The sequence below is a fragment of the Ornithorhynchus anatinus genome, chromosome 6 (genome assembly GCF_004115215.2).
Source record: "Ornithorhynchus anatinus isolate Pmale09 chromosome 6, mOrnAna1.pri.v4, whole genome shotgun sequence".
NCBI classification, from domain to species: Eukaryota; Metazoa; Chordata; class Mammalia; order Monotremata; family Ornithorhynchidae; genus Ornithorhynchus; species Ornithorhynchus anatinus.
Genome location: NC_041733.1, coordinates 43257677 through 43278457, shown reverse-complemented (window position 1 = coordinate 43278457; position 20781 = coordinate 43257677). Strand labels below are relative to the sequence as shown.

General features: G+C 48.6%; 1 protein-coding gene across 1 annotated transcript in view; it reads right to left on the bottom strand.

Moving 5' to 3' along the window:
* ZDHHC15 (zinc finger DHHC-type palmitoyltransferase 15) overlaps positions 1-20327 on the bottom strand; it is a 39125-nt gene extending 18798 nt beyond the window's left edge. The window contains exons 1-5 of the mRNA XM_029067968.1: positions 20198-20327; positions 13603-13629; positions 8733-8827; positions 4311-4431; positions 816-885 (exon numbers count right to left, since the gene is read on the bottom strand). Coding sequence (XP_028923801.1) covers positions 816-885; positions 4311-4431; positions 8733-8827; positions 13603-13629; positions 20198-20327 — 443 coding nt within the window. The remainder of the gene's footprint in view (positions 1-815; positions 886-4310; positions 4432-8732; positions 8828-13602; positions 13630-20197) is intronic.
* Positions 20328-20781: the final 454 nt, after the last annotated feature.

Here is a 20781-nt window from a genome sequence, read left to right as displayed (position 1 = left end):
ATTCCCAGACTCTATAGCGATGGATCTCCCCCCTCCATGCTTTCCACTACTGCCATCCCAGCACCCCCGTATCCTTAGCTGTTTCCGGAGAATTGACTTTGGACTCGGTCTCGGATCACTTTACAGGGCCGGGTTAGAGCCGGGGTAACAGCGGATGAGCCCCGTGGAAGCTGAGCTGCTTAAGCAGAGGGGGTTAGGAATACATGAGCATGGCACGGTGAGAGCCGGTGGCTTATTTCAAAAGGCCCATTCTATATTTCTCTCTCTCTTTTTTTTTTAATGGTATTTGTTAAGCACTTCACTATGAGCCAGGCATTGTTCTAAGCGCTGGGGTAGATATATGGTAACCAGGTTGGACACAGTCCACGTCCCACGGAGGGGTTCTCAGTCTTAATCCCCATTCTGTGAGGTGACTAAGGCCCAGAGAAGTTAAGGTCACTCTTAGTGGCTTCTCGCTATCGCGCCCCATGAACGGGGTAAATGAAAATCAAAGGTGTAGGCTGGGAAAATCTCCCTTCACCTGGAGGCGATGGACTTCCGCAAGCACAGGGCCAGGGATGGCTCTTGGGGGCATTCCTGAGGGCAGGGGTCCTTGCTTCCGAAGGAGGACGGGACCCACACCCCTCTTTCCTCCCTCCTGACATTTTTTCGTGGGCAAAATCGTGATCCCCATGGGGGTTTAGCAGCCTGGCCGCTTCTAATAGATGAGGGATATGTCGGGCCTCGCCCATGCACCCGGGAGGACTGGCCTTGGGTTGCCTGGGCAACCAGCGGTGGGCGGGTTGGGGCCTCGGCCAGATGTTCCCGTCACTCACGTGGCACAGACGGAACAGTGATGGCAGCGGTCCGGTTTGACGAGCTGACACCGGTCACAGAATCTCACGGCTGAAAGAAACGGGATGGGATTAGTATCTCTCAGGGACCGGCCCGGGGTTCGCACACCTTGCTATGAGTCTGTCGGGTGGCCACTTTCCCCTGCACGCTGGTCCGGGTGAGAGAAACTCCGGCTTCCAGGGTTTTGATTACTGTATCAGCCCTGCCTTGATGACTGTAGCAAGGCCTCTTTGCTGATCTCCCTGCCTCCTGGCTCTCCCCACTCCAATCCATACTTCACTCTGCTACCTGGGTCATTTGTTCTACAGAAATGTTCAGTTCACATTTCCTTTCCCCTCCAGGGGTTGCCCATCCACTTTCACATCCACTTGGAGAAGCAGCGTGGCTCAGTGGAAAGAGCACGGGCTTTGGAGTCAGGGCTCATGAGTTCGAATCCCAGCTCTGCCACTTGTCGGCTGTGTGACTGTGGGCAAGTCACTTAACTTCTCTGTGCCTCAGTTCCCTCATCTGTAAAATGGGGATTAAGACTGTGAGCCCCACGTGGGACAACCTGATTCCCCTGTGTCTACCCCAGCGCTTAGAACAGTGCTCGGCACATAGTAAGCGCTTAATAAATACCAACATTATTATTATTATTATTACATCGAACAGAAACTCCTTACCATCGGCTTTAAAGCAGTCAATCACCTTGAGCCTTCCTATCTCACCTGGCTGTTCTCCTTCTACAACCCAGCCCTCACACTTTGCTCCTCTAAGGCTAACCTACTCAATGTACCTCGATCTCATCTAGCTCACCGCCGACCTCTCGCCCACATCCGGCTTCTGGCCTGGAACGCCCTTCCTCTTCATATCCGACAGACAATTACTCTCCCCTCCAGCCTTCAAAGCCTTAAGTCACATCTATCTCCTCCAAGAGGCCTTCCCTAAGACCTCCTTTCCTCTCCTCCCACTCCCTTTCATATTGTCCTGATTTGCTCCCTTTACTCATCCCCCATCCCAGCCCCACGGCACATACTTACATAATGGTGATTTTATTTATTTATATTAATGTCTGTCTCCCCTTCTAGACTGTTAGCTCACGGTGGGCAGGGAATGCGACTGCTGCACTGTACTCTCTCAGGTTCTTAGTACAGTGCTCGGCACACAGTGTGCAATAAATACAACCGATCGACTTTTTTCTAAGGTATCGGAAAAAAGGCAGCTCACATAGGTATAAAATGGTGGTGGTGGAGCGATTAGGGGTTGGGGAGGGGTGCATTGTCTTTCTGTTGTTGGAAAAGGCTTTTAAATGCTCTCAGGCAAAATTGCCCTTTAGGTGCCCACACATGGGATAAAGAAGCAATACTTCTTGATTTCTAACCCGAGTGGGCTCTGCCTCCTTCCGGGACACCCGGTAAATCTCTTATCCTTTTCTAGCTCAGCCTCTCCATCTAGAAAATGTCATCCGATAAACTATTAACCAGACCTCCCCCGGAGTCTAGATTAGGCTTAGATGATTAAAACCCATAAAACTCCTAAAGCTAAAACGGGCAGTAGCTAAGCAATATTCCCGGACTGGCACATCATTTCTATCGTTGATACAATGATAATCACATGGTGGCTAATGACTCTGGAATTTACTGCATCGACCAATCCGATATTAAAACTATGAAGCCAAGAAGGTGTGGGCAGACAGTCCTTTAAATTGTGCTGGGACGAATAAAGACCAACACGACCTGGATGACAGACCAAAGAGTCTGCTACTTGATCAAATAAAAAGCAAGAGAGAAAAGTAACCTGCTTAATTTTGCTGTTCTAAGCTAAAATATTCCAAAATGAATGAGGTTTAAAAAAAAAAAAAAGGATATGCATTGGCTAGTCAGAGCAGCTGAAACCAATGTGGAGATTGAGGAACAGCAAAGGGAAACTAGACATCATCCCTTCAGATCCCACAGTGGTTTTAACCCCTCTTAATGATCAATCGCTCATATTTGTTGAGCACTTACTGTGTGCACAGTAGAGTACTAAGCGCTCGGGAGAGCACAACATAAGAATATAACAGACACAATCCCTGCCCACAGTGAGCTTAGAGACTAGAGGAGGCAGACATTAATATAAATAAATGACAGATATGGACAAAAGTGCCCTAGAGCTGGGCAAGAGGGTGAATAAAGGGAGCAAATCAGGGTGACGCAGAAGGGAGCGTAGAATAAGAAAGGAGGGCTTAGTCAGAAGAGGCCTCTTGGAGGAGATGTGACTTCAGGAAGGCTTTTGAACATGGGGAGCCAGGCATTCGCTAGGAACTGGCCCCCAGTTCTGTAACAGTTACTACTGATTACTTGTGACATTACTAGATTAAAAAAACTCAATCCTAATTATATCTATATCCTCACCTAGAGCCTACACTCCCCTAACTTGGAAAGAGCAATTTGATATGAGAAATACAATGGCTAAAAAACAAAACCAGTAGCAGCAAGCCCCATTTCTCCATCCGAAACCGCATTTCAGTCCCACAGCGCTTAAGTATCAGTAATTTATTTTTATTGTCTGTCTCCCCCTCTAAACTGTAAACTCACTGTGGGCAGAGAATGTGTCTCCCTACTGCTATACTGTACTCTCTCAAGTACAGTGCTCTGCACATAGTAAGCGCTCAATAGATACAGCTAATTTAACATGAATCACTCATACACCAATCATTCCAGTCCCAGCGCTTGGAGGCAAAGCCAATCTCCCGACTTGAGTCTCTGCCTACCTCCTCTCCTAGGCAGTGAGGAGCATTAGATTCAAAGATCCCTCAATTACTCCACGACCACACAAAGATGGGTGTCCTTCGTTTTCAACTAAACCTGAAACTGAAAACGAGCAGAAAATTGCCTGAAAAAGAGCTGACTAGTCACCTCCAGTGACTGCAGGACAGAAGAGTAATGTGCGATGAGTCGGTCTGATTCTCGCCAACCATACCAAAAACACGCCTTGGAATTCTACCAAGCAAGAAGAGGGCAGGACAGGTCTTAACCCAGGCTACGGTTAACACTCTTACTTGGCCGTGTTGGGATTAGAGGAGCCGTTTTTGGCGTGGTAGGTTCTCCTCGGATCTCACGTTAAGGAGAAGCTGCAGTGGGGTAATTTACCGTCCCTTGAAGGTCTCTTCCACATGCTTCCCTTTCTTCCGGCACCGGCTATTCAGACTATGTGCTGGCCGGAGGATGTCTCTGAAGCCCTAAGGATACTCCTAGCCGAAATGCCCACTGAAAATGCGCATTACGGTGGAATTGACTGTATCTTGGTGTCCCGCTGTTTCTGAAGCTCCTATTCCAGGCACGAGAAGCTCTAAGGTAACAAGCCACTGCTGTTCCTGATTAGTCTAAGTGGGAGGGGCTGGATTGCCAGCAGGTGCCAATAATTCCACCACAAACCCCCTCGGCTGCCTCTCTCCTCTTCCTCCCGCCCTCCCTCTCCCCTTCCCTCCCCCTCTGAACTCTTCTCTTCGGACCAACCTCCACTCCCGGTTCTCGTATATACCGGTAGCTTCTTGGCCATTTCGGCAAGAATCTGCCTCTGGGCTTCTGGTCTCTCTTCGTTTTCATAGCGCTCCTTGTCTGCATACGTCATGTGGAACTAAAAGCAGAAGCAACAGGCAGGTCAGGCATTGTTCTCTGGTGAACACTTGGAGCTTTTTAAAAACATGTGTCCACGTACAAATGCCAATTACCTAGTCCAGGTGCGAAGTACACCGGGAAGAGTTTTTGCCTAAGAGACAAACAGCCAGGAGACGGGTTCGGGAGAGCGAGATGGGGAAAAATAACTCAACTACTTAATAAAGTTGTGCTGACAGCAGGACTATATTGGCTTGGCCAGTCACTCATCCCATTGTCTAAATTGTTCGCCCACAGGTGAGGGAGAAGGACAGAAGCGTGCAGGATGAAGCAGGTAGGCAGGTATGTCATTCACGGGCCCGGAAGTCAGAAGGTCATGGATTCTAATCCCACCTCCACCACTTGTCTGATGTGTGACCCTGGACAAGTCACTTCACTTCTCTGTGCTTCAGTGATCCCATCTGTCAAACGGGGATTAAGACTGTAAGCCCTATCTGGGACCAACCCAAATTGCTTGTATCGATCCCAGCGATTAGCACAGTTCCTGGCACATAGTAAGCACTTGACGAATATCACCATTATTATTATTCATGAAGAACCCAGGGGACCTAGAGGCAAGACTCGCTTCACTGTCGTTTTGAGGATTTTCTGAATAAAGCTGCCTGGCCAGTGATCAGTCCCGCTGTACAGAATTCTAACAGAGTTCCAGTCTGCGGTCAAAGGATGCATTTCGCAGAACAATGAAATGTCAGGCAGCATGACCTAGTGGACAGTAGCACCGGCCTTGGGAGTCAGAAGGTTCTAATCCCAGCTCCACCACTTGTCTGCTGTGGGACCTTGGTCTAGTCACTTCACTTCTTTGGGCCTCAGTTACCCCGGCTGTAAAACGGGGGTTAAGACGGTGAGTCCCACGTGAGACGTGGACAACGTCCAAACTGATTAGCTTGTTCCTACCCCAGCTCTTAGAACACTGCCTGGCACATAGCGAGCGCTTAACAAATACCACTATTATTATTATTAGCATTATTACCCTTTGGGCAAACTCTCCCAAAAAGTCTCTAGGAGATGGCCCCTCACCGATCCACCCACCTTCCTGGATCCAGCACACTGCCATCCCATCAGGAGGCTCAGCGCTTGTATGTTGACCCTTTTCCCTCATTAATTTTATTACTTATTCAGAGGTGACTGTTGCTTTCTCATCATTAATCATGGCATCCGTTTATGTCTACCATCTTCCCCCATCAGATTGTAAGCCCGTCAAGGGCAAGGATCAAATCGTAAACTTCTTTGGCATGTTTCCTATAGTTCGGTGCTCTGCAAACCCTAGCTGCCCATCTCGTTACCATACCCCCGCTCTGAAAGCCTTGCTATTTAGGTGATGGCTCTTGGCTCTCTTTACCTTCCTGGGGTCTCAGTTTACCAGCCTCTTTTTCTGTCTCTCCGAGGAGAGAGAGCTTTCTCTCTATCTCCCTGCTGCAGCTGAACCCTGTGGTTTTTGTTAACTGCAATGAAGAGCAAAAACTTCCTCTTTGAGTTTTAACATCTGTTTTCCCTTATGGGGAAAAAACAGACTCCAGATCAACCAAAACTATCTTGAGGAGCAGCAGGGCTGAGGAAAGGGGAGACAGACTCAAGGAGGGGACAGCAGAAATCTCTCAAGACTCGGGAAACCTCGTGGTCCCATGAGACCACAGACTGCAGATCAATGGAGCTGTTTTTTGTTTTCTTTAATGCTATTTGTGAAGTCCTTACTGTGTGCCAGACGCTGTGCTAAACGCCGAGGTGGATACAAGTAAATCGGGTTGGACGCTGTCCCCGTCCCACCTGGGGCTCACAGTCTTAATCCCCATTTTACAGATGAGGTAACATCTGTAGAAGTGAAATGCCAAGGTCGCACAGCAGACACGTGGTGGAGAGGGGATTAGAGGCTGGTCCTTATAATAATAAAGGTGTTTGTTAAGCATTTACTATGTGCCCAGCACTGTTCTAAGCGCTGGACTTCCAGGCCCGTGCTCTGCCTTCTAGGCCGCGCTGCTTCTCAAAGTGGAGTTGGCATCAAGTCGACTGTGGTCGGGCTTGGTTCGGGGAGGGTATGATTGTGGCTGAACAAGAAGTGAGGGGACCCAGTCAGACTGTGAGCCCATCATTGGGCAGGGATTGTCTCTATCTGATGCCGAATGGTACATTCCAAGCGCTTAGTACAATGGTCTGCACATAGTAAGCGCTCAATAAATACAACTGAATGAATGAATATGGACGGAAATCCAGTTCCTGGGGGTGCCGAGACATGTAGGGCTTGTCTTGCTGGCTGCTGAGCTTCCGGAGCCACGGGCGAATTCACAATATGGAAAAAAAACATTCAATTCAATAGTATTTACTGACCGTCTACTATGTGCAGAGCATTGTACTAAGTGCTTAGCAGCATAACACTATGGCGTAGTCACTGGAGCACAGGCCTGGGCGTCATGAGGTCATGAGTTCTAGTTCGGCCTAGCCTAGCCATTTGTCTGCTGTGTGACCCTAGGCAAGTCACTTCACTTCTCTGGGCCTCAGTTACCTCATTTGTAAAATGGGGATTAAGACTGTGAGCCCCACGTGGGACAACCTGATGACCTCGCATCTGCCCCAGTGCTTGGCACATAGTAAGCGCTTAGCAAATACCACTATTATTATTATGCCTGGCACCTAGTAAGCGCTTAATAAATACAATTATTATTGTTATTAAAACCCAGCTCGCTGGATGGAAGCCCCTGGCAGCGCTTCATCATTTTTGATTCTTAAATGGAACTGTATGGAGAGTTAGAACTTCTTTTCTGAAATCCAATCATGCTTTTTTTCCATGCCTTTTTTCTTCAGAGTCCCCCCCCTCCCCTCCCCCATTTCCCCAAACATTCAGAATCTACACACAAAAGCAGGGCGTTTAAAGAACAGGCCTCCCCCAACCCCCTAGCTGTTCATTACAGCCCAGGGCGCTAAGACGACAAAGAAATCAATAGCAGGGAGAGCTGTGAAGCTGGCTGAAAAAGTCATTTCACCAGCAGAGGGGAATGAAGTGTTTAAAGACAAACAGCACAAAGGTAGGACGGGTTTTTCAAAATTCCCTTCTTTTTCCATCACAAAAGGTTGTAGTCCCTGGCATGGTATTTCAAGGCATGGTATTTCAAGGTAGTTTTTAACCTCTGTTAAGGTTGGCGGAGGGGAAGAATCATACGGGCCTTTCTGGTGGGGATCTGAGAACTCAAGTTTTGGAGTCTGCTGACATTCGGTCATGGCTTCTAATCCCAGCCACTTGTCTGCTGTGGGACATTGGGCACGTCACTTCACTTTGCTTCTCTGGGCCTCAGTTCCCTTATTTGTAAAATGGGGATTGAGACTGTGAGCCCCAGGTAGGACACGACTGGGTCCAACTCGATTTGCTTGTATCCATTCCGGTGCTTAGCACAAGGGCAGCTGCTTATCATTCTTATTATTATTCGGGTTTGGCTTACAGTGTCGTGGAGGGAAAGAACAGAATAGTAGTGGGCACCTACAAGGTGCTCAATAAGCGGGAATAAAATCAGAAAACGGAGGCTGGTCTTGACCCACCCTCTCGCCGCCCGGCCCCAAGATAAGGTAGGTATGGGCAGGGATTGTCTCCATGTGCTGCTGAATTGTATATTCCACACGCTTAGTACAGTGCTCTGCACATAGTAAGCACTCAATAAATACAGCTAATTTAACATGAATCACTGAATCATGAATCAAAATTAAATGAATGAATATCAGTGACAGGCTGGGATGGAGGTGGCAGCGCCAAGTTGATCATGGAGTAGTGGATGGAGCCCGGGCCTGGGAGTCAGAAGGGCAGGGGTTCTAATCCTGGCTTTGCCATTTGTCTGCTCTGTGACCTCGGGCAAGTCACTTCGCTTCTCTGGGCCCCAGTTCCCTCATCTGTAAAACGGGGATTGAGACTGTGAGCCCCACATGGGACGGGGACTGTGTCCAACTCGATTCACATGTATCCACCCCAGAGCTTAGTACAGTGCCTGAATAGAAGTGCTTAAGAAATATGACAAGAACAACAATAACTATCATAATGATCTCCGGCAGAAAGGAAAAGGTCAGGAAACATCGTTTCATCTTATTCTTTGAGACTTCCGGGTACCAGGATTCCACATTCTCCCTAGCGTTTCAGAATTTCATGACCTCTCCTGTCTGGAACTTCTTTCGGTGCAGTTTAAGTCCCCCAAGCACCAGGTCTGTTGCCTTGCCCTGGAATCTCCATTTCTCTCATCTCTTGGTCTAACGGCACTGAGGGGCTCACGAAGCAGGTGGAAGTCTTACCTTTTTGTTTGGCTGGCTAGGCAGGGTAAAAATAGACTTCCAGTAGGTCCAGGCAAAAAGCACAAAGATGGCGTGGAATGTGGTGAGGTAGATAGCTGAAAGAAAAATAGTCATGGTTATGCTTGGCTAACTGCAAACTGACTGCAGAAAGTCCTCATGAGAAAATACAAATCATTCTAGTAATAATAACATCATCATCATCAACAGTTTTGGTATTCATTAAGCACCTACTAAGTGCCAGGCGCTGTCCAAAGCACTAAGGTGGATACAAGGTAATTGTGTTGGACACAATTCCTGTCCCACAAGGGCCTTATGGTCTTAGTCCCCATTTTATAGCTGAGGTAACAGGCAAGAGAAGTTAAATGACCTGCCCAAGGTGACACAGTAGACAGGTGACTAGTGACTAGTCTCTAGACTGTACACTTGTATGGGCAGGGAGTGGGTCTGTTTATTGTTATATCGTTCCATCCCAAGCGTTTAGTTCAGTGGTCTGCACAAGGTAAGCATCCGATAAACACGACTGAATGAGTGAAAGTGGAAGAGCCGGGATTAGAACTCAGGTCCTATCGACTCTCGGGCCCGTGCTCTTTCCGCTAGGCCACGCTGCTTGTCCATGAGCCTTCCCATTCCTAACAGAGAGTCTGGAATCATTAGGAATGTGCTCATTCTGGGATGGGAAGGCAGTGCAAGAACGGAGGACAAACTGTGGGTCCCAAGAGAGCCTCGGAGGAAAACACCCTTCCTTCCAGAAGCCGTTGTGGGGAAAAGCGATTCGTTCAATCATATTTATTGAGTGCTTAATGTGTGCAAAGCGCTGTACTAAGTGCTTAGGAGAGTGCAATAGAACAATAAACAGACCCAGTCCCTGTCCATGACGAGTTTACAGTCTAAAGTGATGGGATGGGGGGCTGGGGGACAGCGGAACTCACGCTCCAGACACCCCCAAAGTCGAAGGCAGGAGTTGGAAACACAACACAGGTTTCCCGTCTTGGACAGTGCTGCCTTGTCATGACTACATTGTGCTTCTCGGCATTCACTCATTCGTATTTATTAAGTGCTTACTGTATGCAGCACACTGTACTAAGCGCTTGGGAAAATACAACAATGAACAGTGACAATCCCTGCCCACAATGAGCTCTCAGTCTAGGGGGCGAGGCATGAGAAGCGGCGTGGCCTAGTGGATCGAGCACGGGCCTGGGAGTCAAACGACCTGGGTTCTAATCCCGGCTCTGCCACTTGTCTGTTCTATGACCTTGGACGACTCACTTCCCAAGGAGCTTCTCAGAGCTTCAATTCCCTCATGGGGAATAAGACTGTGAGCCCCACATGGGAGAGGGACTGTGTCCAACCCCATTTCCTTCTAACCACCCCATCCAGCGCTTGGGACGCGGTAAACTCTTAACAAATGCCTCACTATTATTATGATGCTTTTCAGCTGCGACTCCCAACCGTGCCAAAGTTCTCTCCTATTTTCTCTCTCTTTCCAACAGACATCTCTTTCTAATTAATTCCTTGGCACCTGGAATGGCCATCCTGTACCCAGCAGAACAATGGGGTTTCTCTCTTTGTGTGTGATGTTCCAGGGAGATTTCTCTATCGCTGGAGATATCAAATGGCAGGTGAACAGTCTCCACTGCTCGTGGAATGGAAAAGGGAAAACGTCTCTTTTAAGCCATCAGTCGCCAGGGATCCCTCCGCTGCTCTGGCAGCGGTCAGACCTGGGGGTGGGGGGGTGGGCATCAGAAGCGACCAGGGCCTCCATTACCATATGAAAGCCAGGGCTCTGCCACGAGTTCCCATCTGCAGAAGCCAGGAGGTTGTGGGGGAAGAGTGGCAAACAACGGCAGGCAATCGCCGAGGCAAAAACCACGCGGTGTGGTACCTCTGAATGCAGTTGGTTCACTCATTCCGTCATAATTATTGAGCGCTTACTGCGTGCTAGCTGTACTAAGCGACCGGGAGGGGACGGTGCAACGATAAAAAAGACATATTCCTTGCCCACAACGAGTTTAAAGTGGGAGGGATGTGAACGTCCTGTTTAATCAGCTATTAATGAAAGGTTTGTTCGAGCCCATCCAGGGATGGCTTACTCTATATGGTGTTTAGAGAAGCCGCATGACTTGGTGGATAGAGCACGGGCCTGGGAATCACATCAAGGAGCTCTAATCCCGCTTCCGCTACTTGTTTACTTTGTGACCTTGGGCAAGTCACTTCATCTCTTTGGGCCTCGGTTACTCCTCTGTACAGTGGGGATTAAAACGGTGAGCCCTCTGTGGGACTGTGTCCCATCTGATTAGCTTGTATCTACCCCAACGCTTAGTACAGTGCCCGACACAGAGCAAGCACTTAAATACCATAAGAAGAAGAGTTCCTTGGAGGAAAGATGCTACAGAAATCACCTCCTCGCTTTATTAGAGTGATCGATGATGGGATTTTACAAGAGATAGCCCATCACCAGAGAAGGATAGAAGGCTTCTGAAGTGGTGGCTCCAAGGTCCGGGAGGAAAAGATTTTGTGTGACTTAACTTCCCTGTGCCTCAGTTCCCTCATCTGTAAAATGGGGATTAAGACTGTGAGCCCTATGTGAGACAAGGACTGTGTCCATCCTGACTACCTTGCATCTACCCCAGTGCCTGGCACATAGTAATCGCTTAACAAAAAATAGATGTGAGATTTTTGGCTTTCACACTGGGCAATTCAGAAAGGTTTCTTTTCCTAAACACTGACAGTGTGTTATTACGTGTTCCCTATTTGGATTTTGACCATGACTTAGCTGACATCCACAAGTGGAATTTCTGTTTTCGATGCACAGAACAGGTTGAAACACAAAATTAGAGGATTGGGTGAGGCTTCGAGAGGTTATCTAGCGCAACTCCTGGCCTCTGGGCAAGGCTGAAACTAAACCATTCCAGTCAAGAGGACATGTCCTAAATCGCACACGGCCCCCAGGAAGGGGATCACAAATTCCCTTGGCAATGTCCCGGGAGCCCGTTGTTAGGCAGGGATTGCCTCTATTTGTTGCTGAATTGTACTTTCCAAAGAGCTTAGAACGTGCTCTGCACACAGTAAGTGCTCAATAAATATGATTGAATGAATGAATATCCGCCAGTATCTAAACACCCTTTTACGGTCAGCCAATTCCCCAGTTCTCAGCGGCAGTCTCTTCTGAATCGGCAATTCGAACTTGTTACGAATTCATTCATTCAATCGTATTTATTGAGCGCTTATCATGTGCAGAGCACTGGACTAAGCACTTGGAATGTACAATTTGGCAACAGATAGAGACAATCCCTGCCCAACAACAGGCTCACAGTCTAAAAGGGGGAGACACACAGCAAAACAAGTAGTCAGGCATCAATACCATCAAAATAAATAGAATCATAGATATACACACATCATTAATAAAATAGAGTAACAAATAATATATACAAATATACACAAGTGCTGTGGAGAGGAATCTATCCCAGCTCTTAAGCATGATATGAGAAGCAGCATGACATAGAGGATAAAGCACTGGCCTGGGAGTTCGAAGGTCATGAGTTCTAATCCCAGCTCTGCCACTTATCTATTGTGTGACCGTGGGCATGTCATTTCACTTTTCTGGGCCTCAGTTCCCTCGTCTATAAAATGGGGATTGAGACTGAGTCCTATGTGGGACAGGGACCACGTCCAACCCGATTTGCTTGTAGCCATCCCAGCGCTTAGTACAGTGCCTGGAGCATAGTAAGCGCTTAACAAATGTAATAATAATAATAATAACTTGTAAAGATGAAACTGTCTTCACTATGGCCTGCAAATCATGGAGATGGGCAAGGGTTTGGCTGGTGGCAAGGGGTCACCTGGATCCTAATGCCTGTTCCCTTAGGCAATGAGAAGGGATCTGTTGGCAGCAAAGTCTTGCCAGAATTTCCCCTCCTGGTCTAGTGAGACTCTCCCAAAGGGCCAAGGAATTCTGAGCTTCAATCCAGGATGTGATGTGCTGTGAGATACTTTGTGTCACTTGTAAAATGCGGCTAACAGTAGTCAGGGCTTTTATTACCCTCAGAATAAGAACAGTAATTATAATGAACACAGAAACAACAATAATAATAATTGTGGCATTTGTTAAGCGGTTACCATGTGTCAGGCGCAGTACTACAGGCTGGGATGGTACAAGCAAATTGGCTTGGACACAGTCTGTGTCCCACATGGGGCTCCCAGTGTCAATCCCCATTTTACAGATGCCCAAAGTCACAAAGGAGACAAGTGGGGGAGTCGAGATTAGAACCCAGGACCTTCTGACTCCCAAGCCTGTGCTCTATCCACTAGGCCATGCTGTTTCTGAGTCAAAACAGGGATGAAAACTGTAAAAGGCTCAGTAAATACAAAGGTACTAGAAGAGGCCCAGGACCCTTTGAATGGCAAAATAGTATGACTTTTAAAGTTTACTAAAACCCTAGCATCTTTGTTTTCTGTTTTTTGACCCTCCTAGGGTCAGTGTACGGCTAGTAACTTCTTAGCCCTTCCATTTCCACGCTGCTATCAAAATTTGAACCTCCTTGTCAACTCTGGCCCTCCATTTTTACCAAATCACCCCTCTGTGTTGCTGGATCTTTTGAAATTCCCTTTCATCACACTCTCCCCAACACATTTCTCTAAACGCAGTAGGCTCTCAATGACTGCTAATGAAAGAATTTATTCATTCGAATGTACTTATTGAACACTTCCCGTGTGCAGAGCACTGTACTAAGCGCTTGGGAACGTATAGTACAACAATAAACAGTGACAGTCCCTACCCTCGAAGAGCTCGCAGTCTAGAGGGGGGAGTGAACGAACGAATGAGAGAAGACGGTGCTTGGCCTGGTCAGAGCAGCGTATGAACTTATCTTACCTTTTTCAATTGGGTTGGTCACAGTCACTGTGGGAAAAAAAAAAAGAGGGGCGGGGGGAGGAAAATAATTAGTAGTGCTTAGGCATCTGATTCTGAACCAAATTCCCAAGCGGGCATTTCTAATCTCCGTGCTAAGTGGAGCACTGGGAACCTGCCTCATGGGTAATAGTGCTCATCCTTTGTTCTGAGAGCAGAGGTACTGCGTGCTCAGACTTGTGTGTGACACCTTTTGCTCTCTCTCCTCACGGGTGGGAAGCTTTCTCTTTCCTAAATCCACTCCATCGACCCGTGCTCTCCCGCTTCCACACATCTCACTGATAGCTAGGATCTTGATGGGAGCTGACGAGGAGCTTCTGCCAAGCTGTCCGGGAGAGCAACATCCTGTCCCCTTCTTGACCCATTAGAGAGTAGGAATGACAACTGTTTGGCTCCTCAAAGAAATTAGGAGGGGCAATTGGCAATTTGTTTGGAGGAGCAGAGATGAGAAGGGGGCAGATTTTCTGGCAATCTCACCTGCTGGAAGCGGTAGGCCTCTAAAGAGAAAAAAATTAAGGGGTACATTCCCAAAAGACCGTGGTATTTGACTGCCATTTCTACCTTCATTTCCCTCCCTAATAACTCCTTTTGCTGGGCGGGGCAAGGAGTAAAAATACTTTGGCCGTATGTGCTAATTTAAGATTGAAATCTACTGCAGGCCCAACCCAAATTTTTAAAGAATAGGCACATTATTAGACTCTTTTTTTTTGTTAGTATGCATTACACGATTCCACGGGTAAAGCCTCTAGCCAAGATTACAGTGGGATTCGGGACTGGATGTACAATTACACGCCCTCTTGGATCCTTCCAGCCACGGCTTGCCACTGGGATGTCAAATGACTCAAGTTCCCATCAAGAGTCCTTGACCGGGGCTTTTCTCCTTCTATTTTTTCAACCTCGGGACGCTCCCTTGTTATGTGATCCTCCCATTTTCAGGGAGAGGTAGAGGAACTGGTGTTCTCCTCAAGGAAAATGAGGAGAAAGCCAGGTTAGAACCGGGGCATCCGGGGACTCTTCCAACGGAAGCGTCGCTGACGGGAGGTGAGCTGCAGGTAACCAGCTGAAAATGTGAGGATCTGTGGAGGAACCAACACCCACTCTAAGATCTCTGGGGGATGGTGAGAAAAGATTGAGTCAGAAAGCTCAGAGGAATTTTACTATGTGCGGACACTGTATTAAGCACTTGGGAGACTGCTTGACTAGGTCCAAGTGAACAACTTTCAAGGCTGTGGAAATACATTAGGAAGCAGCATGACTTAGTGGATAAAGCCCTGGCCTGGGAGTCAGAAGGACCTGGGGTCTAATCCCGTCTCTGCCCCAGTTGGCTGTGTGACCTTGGGCAATTTACTTCATTTCTCTGGGCCTCGGTTACCTCATCTGGAAAATGGGGACTGAGACTGTGAGCCCCATGTGGGTCAGGAACTGTGTCTAACCTCATTAGCATCTATGTACCCCAGCAACTTAGAACAGTATTTGACACATAGTAAGCGCTTAATATCATTATTATTATTATTATTATAGTTCACTGCTTCTTGGTTTGCAGATTTCCATTTCTCCAGGTTCCTCCCACAAGGTTAGAGATGCTCCCCCTTCCTTAATCTCAGGTTAAACAGGAGAGGAAACACCCCCGCCCCACCCATTCTCTCCAGAGAAGCCACCTTGCTCACATCCTCCCCTCTCCCAGGAACTTCCTCCCCCTTCCCACCTGACGACTGCTGCTCTCCTTATCTTCAAAGCCCTTCTGAAAGGGCCCACCGCCTCCAGGAGGTCCTCCCGACTAATCTCTCCTCTCCCCCTACCCTATACATTTGTTCAATCGTATTTATTGAGCGCTCACTGTGTGCAAAGCACTGTACTAAGCGCGTGGGAGAGGACAATACAACAACAACCCTATTCTTCCCATCTTGCTGCCTCAGTACTTTCACGCCACCCAATCATTCATTCATTCAATCGTATTTGTTGAGCGCTTACTGGGTGCAGAGCACCGTACTAAGCTCTTGGAAGGTAAAATTTGGCAACAGATAGAGACAATCCCTACCCAACAACGGGCTCACAGTCTAGAGCGGGGAGACAGACAACAAAAGAAAACAAGTAGACAGGCACCAAAGGCAACAAAATAAATAGAATTATAGGTATATACACATCGTTCATAAAATAAACAGAATAATAAATATGCACAAATATACACAAGTGCTGTGGGGCGGGGAAGGGGGGAGAGCATTCACAATCATATGGGCACTCATTCCCCCCACCGACCCAGTGGCCCTTTAGCACATATTTAATACTCAATTACTTCCCCCCACTTTTATTTATTTTACTGCCCCTTTCCCCAGCTAAACTGCAAACTCCTTAAGGGTAGGAATCATGTCCTTACTCTATGGTACTCTCTCAAGTGTTCAGCACAAGGTGCTCAGTAAATACTCTTGATTGACTGAATAGAGACTCTGTCATTCACCCCCTCCCCACCTTCTCTAAGAATCGAAACTCTCCCAAACAGTTTGATCTGGGGACTAACTAGATCAATTCTGCCCCCGTGTATAGCTTCGGGTGACAAACCAGTCCTGCCTTGCTAATCACCATCCTGGCTTTAAACAGAAAAGTTGGCAGTTGAGAAAATAGCACTGGGGGTGGGGTGAGGGAGCGAAGGGTCTTCTTCCTCTAGAGATCAGGACCCTCCCTTTACTCTTCTGCAGTAACGCCCTTCAAATGGGAGGCAAGCGCTCATTTCAAGTCGTGGCTAAATCCTGTCCGTTCTATCGTCACAACATCGCCAAAATCCACCCTTTCCTCTTTGTCCAAACTGCTCCCACATTAATACAAGCCTATTCCTGCCTGGATTATCACATCAGCCTCCTTGCTGACCTCCCTGCCTCCTGCCTCTCCCCGCTCCAGTCCATACTTGGCTCTGCTGCCCAGATCTTTTTCCTTCAAAAACATTCAGACCACGTTTCCCACTCCTCAAGAACCTCCCGTCGTTGCCCAGCCACCTCCACATCAGACACAAACTCTTCACCGGGCTTTAGAGCAGTCCAACACGTTGCCCCTTCCTACAGCGTGGCTCAGTGGAAAGAGCCTGGGCTTCGGAGTCAGAGGTCATGAGTTCGACTCCCGGCTCAGCCACTTGGTCAGCTGTGTGACTGTGGGCAAGTCACTTAACTTCTCTGTGCCTCAGTTACCTCATCTGGAAAATGGGGATAAACTGTGAGCCTCGCGTGGGACAACCTGATTACCCTGTATTTACCCCAGCGCTTAGAACAGTGCTCTGCACATAGTAAGCGCTTAACAAATACCAACATTATTATTATTATTACCTCACCTCACTACTCTCCTACCCTAACCCAACCCACACACTTCGTTCCTCTAATATTAACCTTCTCACTGTACCTCCATCTCATCGCCGACCTCTCGCCCACATCCTACCTCTGGCCTGAAACGCCCTCCCTCCTCATATAAGACTGATAATTGCTCTCCCCAACTTCAAAACCTTATTGAAAGCACACCTCTTCCAAGAAGCCTTCCCTAAGCCCTCCTCTCTTCTCCCACTCCCTTCTGCACTGCTCGTATTTGCTCCTTTATTCATCTTCCCACCCGTCCCCAGAGCACCTATGTATATATCTGTGATTTATCTATTTATTTATACTAATGTCTATCTCCCCCTCTAGACTGTTAGCTCATTATGGGCAGGAACGTGTCCATTTGTCATTATATTGTATTCTCCCAAGCGCTTAGTACAATGCTTTGCACACAATAAATATGACTGAATGAATGACTTTCACAATTTAACCCTGTGAATCTGAGCCTTGACTAGACTTCTTTTCCATAGCCACTAAAGTTCTTTTTTCGTCATCATAAAAGAGAGAAGCACTACAAATTAGAGAAGTAGCGTATCCTAGTGGATAGAGCACGGGCCTGGAAGTCAGAAAGAACTGGGTTCTAATTCTGCCTCCGCCATCTGTCTGTTGTACGACTTTGGGCAGGTCGTTTTACTTCTCTGAGCCTCAGTCACCTCATCTGAAAAATGGGAATTAAAACTGTGCGCCCCATGAGGGACAGGGACTGTGACCAGCCTGATTAGTTTGACTCTACCCCACCGCTTTGTACAGAGTACAGAGCCTGGCATATAGTAAGTGCTTAACAAATACCGTTAAAAAAAAAAGAGGAACAACTCTTTCTTTGCACTCTCCCGAGTTTGTACATTCTTTCGGTTCCCCTAAATCTCAAAATTGAAAAATTCTAAATGGTCCTAGATGGTCGCTTCCAGATGAGGCAAAAGGAAAGCATTTCGTACAAGTCTTAATTCTGTTCTTAAAGGCGATGGGGCTTAGTGGTATGGCTTAGTGGAAAGGGCTTGGGAGTCAGAGGTCATGAGTTCTCATCCTAGCTCCACCACATAGCTGTGTGACTTTGGGCAAGTCACTTCACTTCTCTGTGCCTCAGTTACCTCATCTGCAAAATGGAGATTATGACTGTGAGCCCCACGTGGGACACCCTGATTACCCTGTACCTACCCCAGCGCTTAGAACAGTGCTTGGCACATAGTAAGCACTTAAAAAATACCACCATTATTATTACTATTAGGCTGAGCTCACCTTCTTACTGGGCCTCTCTCCCTCGCTCTTCTCTGCGGCTACTGACCTCTTGCTCCGTTTTTCTTCCTGACCGGAGCTCCCGCTCCCTGCAGATCTACCAAATCTCAGGTGTCCCCCAACTGCAGAATCTTCGGAAAGCACACCTCCTCCAGAAAGCCTTCCCCGACAAATCTCCCCCATCCCGGATCACGTCATATGAACGTCCACTTTACAACCTACGTTCATACACTTCTCTTAGCACTTGTGAATTCATATTAGCATTCACTTATTCATCCTTTCAGTCGTATTTACGGAGTGCTCTGTACTGAACACTTGGGAGCGTGAGCTCAATGTGGACAGGGAATGTCACTGTTTATTGTTGAACTGCACTTTCCTAAGTGCTTAGTACAGTGCTCTGCACACAGTAAGGGTTTAACAAATACGATGGAATGACTGTAACAAAACTGACACATTCCCCACCCACTGCGATTCACTGATTTACCTTTCCACAATCCGGCAATTAATGGTTATTCCAGGTCTTTGACTTTCATTTTATCACCTGTTGCAGATTCGTCCATTCCAAGCGCATAGTACAGTGCTCTGCACATAGTAAGTGCTCAATAAATACTATCGAATGAATCACCTGCACTGCATGCAATACTCTGCACATATCAGGTGCTCAATAAAAATACCAAGCACTGATTGCACTTAGAAGCTGAAGGCTGACCTGATTGTGGGATATTTACCACATTATAAACCAACATTACATTTACCCCAGGGATTGGCTGACCTGATTGTGGTATATTTACCACATTATATACCAACATTATTATATCTACCCCAGAGATTGGCTGACCTGATTGTGGGATATTTACCCCCGCCATTATTATTATCACGTACACTACACGCAATGTAGATAAATGGCTTTAACCAATACCTGGGCCAGTCATTTCACTTCTCAGGGCCTCAGTTCTCTCATCTGGAAAATGGGGATTGGGACTGCGAGCCCCACGGGGGACAAGGACTGTGTTTGGTCCCATTTGCTTATATCCACCGCAGTGCCTGGCACAGAGTAAGAGCTTAACAGATAGCACTATTAGGAGTATTGCTGTGGGAGAAAAAAGGGTGGAAAGGGAGGATTAACTGAGGCACTGGCTGGACTTTAGGCAGGGAGGACACTGAAAGACCCCAGGCTGCTGGACCTTGGGCTGAGAGGATAAGGCTGAGCGAGAATGGCTGGTCCTTGGGCTGAGGGAACAAGGCTGAGGGAGAATGGCTGGTCCTTGGGCTGAGGGAACAAGGCTGAGGGAGAATGGCTGGTCCTTGGGCTGAGGGAACAAGGCTGAGGGAGAATGGCTGGTCCTTGGGCTGAGGGAGAATAGCTGGTCCTTGGGCTGAGGGAACAAGGCTGAGGGAGAATGGCTGGTCCTTGGGCTGAGGGAACAAGGCTGAGGGAACAAGGCTGAGGGAGAATGGCTGGTCCTTGGGCTGAGGGAACAAGGCTGCGGGAGAATGGCTGGTCCTTGGGCTGAGGGAGAATAGCTGGTCCTTGGGCTGAGGGAACAAGGCTGAGGGAGAATGGCTGGTCCTTGGGCTGAGGGAACAAGGCTGAGGGAGAATGGCTGGTCCTTGGGCTGAGGGAACAAGGCTGAGGGAGAATGGCTGGTCCTTGGGCTGAGGGAACAAGGCTGAGGGAGAATGGCTGGTCCTTGGGCTGAGGGAACAAGGCTGAGGGAGAATGGCTGGTCCTTGGGCTGAGGGGCCACCTCAGGCTGAGGATCCCCGGATGTTGCCCAGGCTGAAAATCCCCGGATGTTCTGGGGGCTGCGGGGAGGCCGCTGCCCAAGGGCCGAGAATCCCCGGATGTTGCCCGCGCTGAAAATCCCCGGATGTTGCCGGGGCTGAGGGCGCACGTGTGGCCGGGGCTGAGGAGAACGACGACCCCCGCCCTCCCCCTCCCTCCCTCCCTCCCGCGCCCCAGCCTTGCTCACCAACGCACAGCTCGAAGACGTAGGCGTAGTAGGCCCAGCCCACCACGAGGCCGATGATCAGCACGGGCAGCCAGGCCAGGGCCCGGCGGCAGCCGCGGCAGCCCCAGCGCCGGCCCCCCGACGGGGCCATCTTCCTCCCTCCCTCCCTCCCCAGCTGCGCTCGGCGCTCGACTCGGCGGGTCCGGCCCCGCCCGGCTGGCCGGGCTCGGAGCGGGGGCGCATGCGCGCTCGGCGCTCGACTGCTTCGGCTGCCTCCCGGCGCCGCAGCGCCACCTGCCGGCCGCGGGGGGGGGAGCGATAGTGCTATTTCAGGCCTTGCCTTCCACCCCAATCGGCAGCATCATTCAATCGTATTGATTGAGCGCTTACTAGGTGCAGAACACTGTCCTAAGCGCTTGGAGTGGACAATTCGGCAACAGATAGAGAACATCCCGGCCCGATGACGGGCTCACGGTCTAATATCAGCATCGGCATCACGGCGTTTCACTGTGTGAACAACTCCACGGCTCAGCTAGAGCAGCAGGCAGTGAGGATAGAGAATCTGGAACTTAGGTCTCAGCATGGCTGCAGTGCCTGGAAAGTAT